At 52.5% G+C, this 6594-nt stretch overlaps 1 protein-coding gene across 1 annotated transcript; it reads left to right on the plus strand.

Moving 5' to 3' along the window:
* Positions 1-202: 202 nt before the first annotated feature.
* On the plus strand, positions 203-2208 carry LOC123411229. Its single transcript, XM_045104167.1, has one exon. It carries the CDS (start codon positions 546-548, stop codon positions 1860-1862), a length of 1317 nt encoding a protein of 438 aa, XP_044960102.1. The 5' UTR covers positions 203-545; the 3' UTR covers positions 1863-2208.
* The last annotated feature ends 4386 nt before the right edge of the window (positions 2209-6594 follow it).

The following is a 6594-nucleotide window of genomic DNA, read 5'->3' on the forward strand; positions in this document are numbered from 1 at the left end:
AGGCCACGCACCAGGCCGTCGTCGCCGAGACCCAAGGCCACCAGACATCTCCTTCCCCGGCCTCCGTCCGCAAGTTCGCCGCGAGGGGCCTCCTGCTCGGCATCCTCGTGTACGCACCCTTCTACTACTCACTAGTAGTCACTAGTACTTCTAATCATGGGCACCCTGCTTGGTGATGCTGTCGCGATTCGTGAAGTCCACTCAGGTTTTCTATATAAAGTGAGCAAAAATGGGGACGAATTAGGCTCCCAAAACTCGTTTCAATTTCAAACACATGAAAATTTTCAGAAAATTAAAGCGACGGGAGCGGCAAGTTTCAGAAAACTGATGGGGAATTCAGGACCGAATCGGATTCAGAAAATGGAAACCGGTGTTTCTGTTTGCAAATGTGACGCGTCCTCCATCGCGTGCAAGTCCATCGTCTATAAATATCAGTACATCCTCGCGTCCACACCACCTTTCTATCCCGACGCCGCCCTCAATCGACATCATCCCCATCCTAGCTAGTACAACCCTAGCAGCAGATCGCGCAGCCGCCGGCAGGGATGGAAGGCCTCGACGTCGATGGCATCTTCCAGCACTACCGCCTGAATCCTACGGAAATGGAGGCCGTCACGTACTACTTGCCACGCCTCCTCTCCGGCGAGACCCTGCATGGCGCCGAGAAGCTCATCCACCACATCTACATCTACGACCACGAGCCCAAGGATCTCGCCGCCCAGTTCGCGCCCGTGCCGCAGGCCGAGAGCAGCGGCGACCGCTTCTTCTTCACGACGTGCAAGAGCAAGAACGGAAGCAAGCTCCAGAGCGTGCGCAGCGCCGGCGGCGGCACCTGGACCATCCAGAAGACCACGGAGATTAGCCACGCCGGACTCAAGATCGGCGAGCTAAAGAACCTGTCGTTCAAGAAGAAAGGCAAGTCGACCGGCTGGGTCATGGAGGAGTACCGATGCCTGCTGCCGCAGGCCACTGTCGCCGAGGGGGTGAAGGTGTTCTGCAAGATGCACTTGGCTCAGCATGCTCCTGACGCGGCTCGCCAAGAATCGGCGGCATACAAGCATCAAGAACCGCAGCCAGGGGCCGTGACTGCGAGCACGCACGCACAGAAGAGGCCAGCGCCGGCTGCCGCCGCCGATCCTCATCCCCCGCGCCCCAACAAGAGGGTGCGAGTTGCCTTCCCCGTCCCGGCACCTGCCACACCGTCGTTCTTGATGTATGATGAGGCAGCCAGAGCAATGCATTGCCCGCTGGCTCGTACCAACTTCCCTGTTCAGGATGCACAAGTACCTGCTGTGGCTGTACCAGCGGCAATCGAAGTATCATGCGAGTCCACTACAACATCCGACCACTCCGACGTTGCTTCTTCCTCGCAGAATAAGCATTACAGCCAACAACAGACTGTTCCTGAGGCTGGCTCAAGCATTGCAAGAAGCACATCTGAAGAGGATGTCTTTGAGACATTGGAGCCTATTTCCAGTTTGCTGGATGGAGAGGAAGATGACTTTGATCTTGAAGAACTAATGAGAATGATGGAAGCTGACCCAATTGAAGTTGAGCCTGTCACCGGAGCCAACACTGGCGTGGAGATGGACCAACAGGAACCTCTCTACCTGGATTGCTTGGACCAAGGCATGCTGGAGGACATTCTGCAGTCCGATTACCCTCACCCAATGCAGATACCAGAGGGTCGGTCCATGGACAACCCTGCCTTCCATGATGCTGACAAGGAGAAGAGGTACAATGCCGCGTCAGATCTTGACGCTCCATCGCTTCAGGGACAAGACCACTTGTTCAAATCGCCGCCAAGCTTCTTCGATCCATTTGAAGCAGCGTGGAAGGCCGAAGAGGCGCTCGAGAACTAGAAGAGATACAATGCCACGGTCAATCTTCACACTCGAGGGCACAACAACTTCTTCTTGTCTGCAAGTGTCCATTAAATCCGACGTTGAAATTGTATGCAAAGTGTATACGAGGATATTCACTGGCTGATATATTAGTTCGTCTTGTACGATCGCCACGGATGTACCTCTGAGCAATTTGCTCCACTTGTTCATGCAAGCTACTAAAACTGTTGTTCTTCTTTCTCCTGTGATGGATTTTCCGACCCTTGCATTCGCTCTTGCACTGTACTTCTTCTGCTCTGTTTCCTGTGATGGACCATGTTAAAACTGCTCTTATCTTTTTGTATATTAGTCTCAGATAAGCAAGCATGATGCAGTTATGATCTGGCCAGCCGCATACAAGCAGTAACTATGTTTGTAAAATCAAAACTGTTTCACTGCTCGTGATAATCTACAGAACAACTTCAAGTTCATAAGTTGCAGAGCAAATTCAGGTTGTGGCCCCAAAAAAAAGTTGTTCTGTCTATTTTGCATCGCTGAAGTCATGTCTTTTATCATCAACTAAAGCCAGATCCTTCTGGGAGATGCTAAATTATTTTGAAACTTTGCAAATTGAAACATATACAGACATCAACGCAGCGACTGGCGCATGTCTATGTCTGAACCGTGACTGGTTTCAGGAATGCTGTAGTGAATGGAGTTTGTGTTTGGGCTCTTCGTCCCATTGGTCTAGAGCTCTCGGTAGATTAGCTTATTTAGACTCCTCAAATGCATAATTCAGGTCAGGTAAGCACACATAATTGCTACAAGTTTAGACCATCTTGTGTACGGGCAGTTCCATTGTGGTTGTTGTCTCTGTAAACCTGTACCTGTTCTAGTCGTCAGGTCAATCTTCAGTTCGAATAAACCGGCAGCGGCACCAGCTTGTTTGTGCGGTTGATCCGTAGTTGTAGCTAGGTTAGTTAGCTGGTTAGTTAGCTTGCCCGCTAAGTTAGTTAGACGGGCCAGTAGCTCCGCCGTGCGTGCATCGTGGGATGGTGCGATTACATGCGAGCATGGCGGCATCGTGGGAGAGGTGAGCGGGCGTGGGATGGCACGCCGCAAAGCTCGGATCGACCCCGTTTTCCCTTCTGTATTCAGTAGCTTATATACCAATGAAGAACAGCAAGAAAAGTTGCACGTTTTCGCAACGCAAAAACCACCTCTCTCTCTAGCCAAATTCAGAGCAACGTTGCTGTCGCCGGCTGACAAGTGGCATCAGAGCTAGCGTTCGGGAGCGCCATGGCCGGCGGCAACAAGGACGGAGAGGCAGTGGAACAAGGGGGGCGCAAGTCGCCAACGAGGTCGCGGTCACCACCGTCGGCAGCGCGACCACGCGGAAGGAGCGTGATTCGTAGGGGCGGCAACGAGGTCGTCGTCCACGAGCGCGTGATCCGCGACGCCGGCGCAAGCTCCCACATCGTCTACCCCACACTGACATCGACAAACTACATCGAGTGTGCGCAGGTGATGAAAATCAACCTGCGCACGCAAGGTCTCTGGGAGGCCATGTCCGGCATGGGAGAGCCGGGAGATCACGAGGATATGGCGGCCCTGTCGGCATTGATCCATGCAGTGCCACCGGAGCTGGTGCCTATCCTCGCCTCCAAGACCACCTCCGCTGAGGCGTGGGAGGCTGTCAAACTGATGAAGATGGGGGTGCACCGCGCGCGAAACGCGACGGCACAGCGCCTCCGCAGGGAGTTCAAAGCGCTCGCGTTTAAAGACGGCGAGACGCTCGACAGCTTCGCCATCCGCGCCACGAACGTCGCCAACAATCTGCGATCCCTGGGAGACAAAGTGGAGGAGGTAAAAATCGTCGAAAAAATCCTCAATGCAGTTCCCCCTAAATACTCGCAGATAGCCTGCTCGATCGAAACGCTACTCGACCTCGAGGAGCTGTTTGTGGAGGAGTTGATCGGCCGTCTCACCTCCGCTGAAAATCGTTACGGGGGCGGCTCATCGGAGGGAATGGGATCCCAGCTCCTCCTCACGGAGGAGGAATGGATTGCACGCGGGAAGAAGATGAAGGAGCAGGGCTCCAACTCCGGCGGCGGAAGCGGCAGGAAGGGTCGGGGCAAGCAGCAGAACGGCAAGGGTAGCTCAGACCGCGATATGTCGCAGGTCAAGTGCTAGAACTGCAACCAATTTGCAGGGCACATCGCACGAGACTGCAAGGAGCCACGGCGAGAACGCAAAGGGCAACAGCAGCAGCCACGGCCACAAGCACATCTCGTCCAGGCTGGCGAAGAGGAGAAAGCCGCCCTCCTCATCCGCACCTGCAACATCAGCGACGACGAATGGACCATCACTGATGATGGCGCAAGTGAACGCGCCAACGACGCAGCCGGACGGGGACGACATGCATGATGAACAGGCGGTCGAGCACGCCCTCCTCGCTAATGACCCGCGCCGCGACGACGCCTGGTTCCTCGACACAGGGGCAAGCAACCACATGATGGGGCGCCTCTCTGCCTTCTCGGACCTGGACACCACCGTCATGGGCACGGTGAAGTTCGGGGACGGATCGCTGGTGGAGATAAAGGGGCGCGAGACCGTGCTCTTCGCCTGTGCCAACGGTGATCACGTCGCCCTGGTCGACGTCTACCACATCCCTCGCCTTCGGAGCAGCATCATCAGTGTCGGGCAGCTCGAGGAAAGCGGTTCCAAGATCACGATCCGCGGCGGGTATCTGAAGCTCCGTGATCGACGCGACCGCCTCCTCGCCATGGTGCCCAGGGCGCGGAATCGGCTGTACATCGTCACGCTCGTCATCGCCAAGCCGGTCTGCCTTGCAGCAGTTGGCGGTGACGAATCCTGGAGGTGGCACGAGCGCTACGACCACCTCAACTTCAACGCACTCCAGAAGCTCGCGCGGCGAGACATGGTGTGCGGGCTGCCCGGGATCGACCACGCTGGGCAGCTCTGCGACGGCTGTCTCGCTGGGAAGCAACACCGTGCGTCTTTCCCACAGCAGGCGAGGAAGCACGCCACGGGCCTGCTCGACCTAGTGCATGGCGACCTGTGCGGGCCGATCACGCAAGCGATGCCAAGAGGACGCCGCTACTTCCTTTTGCTGGTCGACGATCTGAGCCGCCATATGTGGCTCATGCTTCTGACGACGAAAGACCAGGCGGCAACGGCCATCAAGCAGTTCAGGTTGTGGCCCCAAAAAAAAATTATTCTGTCTATTTTGCATCGCTGAAGTCATGTCTTTTATCATCAACTAAAGCCAGATCCTTCTGGAAGATGCTAAATTATTTTGTAACTTTGCAAATTGAAACATATACAGACCTCAACGCAGCGACTGGCGCATGTTTATGTCTAAACCGTGACTGATGCAGTGAATGGAGTTTGTGTTTGGGCTCTTCGTCCCATTGGTCTAGAGCTCTCGGTAGATTAGCTTATTTAGACTCCTCAAATGTGTAATTCAGGTCAGGTAAGCACACATAATTGCTACAAGTTTAGACCATCTTGTGTACGGGCAGTTCCATTGTGGTCAGTTGGTGCCTATTGTTCTGTTCGGTTTTGGCTTGATGGTTTCTTGTTCTTAGTTCGACTATTGGAATTATCTCTAGCATGCATCTTCTTATTTGAATGTTGCATATTGATGCTACCCTGTACCACTTGTTCATGCAAACTAAAACTGTGGATCAACACTTCTTAACATTTACTCTTCTGTGTAAACACTTATTACCGTGTCAATGTTCATGATTTACAGTGTGGAGTAATCATATTTTTCCTTGAAATCTAAGTGCAATCTATCTGTCTTGTTGCTAAGTGAATTTACAGTATGTAAGTGGTCTCTAAATTCTGGACTATTTATATTCATGACTTACTGAACTACTCGTATGTTATCTTTTTCAACAGTGGCTTGATCTAAACTGTATTTTGGCTCCATAGTTTTGTGTAATTGTGCCTTGATTTTCTATCATCTCTGAATTTTGCTTGTTGACCATTAAACTCTGAACTTTTCTGACAGTTTCGAACTTTCTTTTGTAGTTTCATTGAATATGCATGAATCCCACCATTTGGTCGTATTTTTTACTGGTATGCACGGAGGCGGTACGAAATGCTTGTCTTTGATTCAAAATCTATACAGGAAGATCTTCAATGACCGCAATAGCAATGCTAATTTATAATCTGAAAGGCCTGCTTGTCAAGTGGCAAGTGGAACAAGTTTTTCATGCAGGATTCAGAAGTTAACTTGGAAGGACTACAAGAAGGGATCATTCCGGTGACAGCAGGTTGATGGTGTCTCGTGTCGTCTTGAGTCTTAACCCGCACGCCAAGATCAATTGTCCTGCCTCGTACTGGCAACAGTGTCGGTGGCCTGCCGTGTGGACGACGCAAGTGGTGGCTGGAGCCGCGCGGAATGCGTGGGGCCGATGGCGGAGGCTGCGGGGCGTCGATCGGTCTACAACGTTGTGGGCATGGTAGAATGGCGACTGCCGGAGCGGTCCTTATTTTGTAGCCCATTGAAACATATACAAATCTCAAAGCAGCAACTGGAATAGAGTGATTATCCTGTTCTACTATTTGATATTTGTAACAATCGAGAGTGCACAGCTGCCCGTTTTGTTGCTGATGGGTCTTCCCTGACCCTGAGCTTAAGGCGACGGCTTACCCATGCCCTGTCTGATCACTAGAATAGGATCGTGCTTGGGGCTAGAGCTTTGACATTGAACAATTCTTCTGATAGTGTGTCTTGGAG

This window comes from Hordeum vulgare, chromosome 7H (assembly GCF_904849725.1).
Source record: "Hordeum vulgare subsp. vulgare chromosome 7H, MorexV3_pseudomolecules_assembly, whole genome shotgun sequence".
NCBI lineage: Eukaryota > Viridiplantae > Streptophyta > Magnoliopsida > Poales > Poaceae > Hordeum > Hordeum vulgare.

Excerpts from the sequence above, each read along its gene's own strand:
- LOC123411229 (XM_045104167.1), top strand. The coding sequence starts at position 546 with ATGGAAGGCCTCGACGTCGATGGCATCTTCCAGCACTACCGCCTGAAT.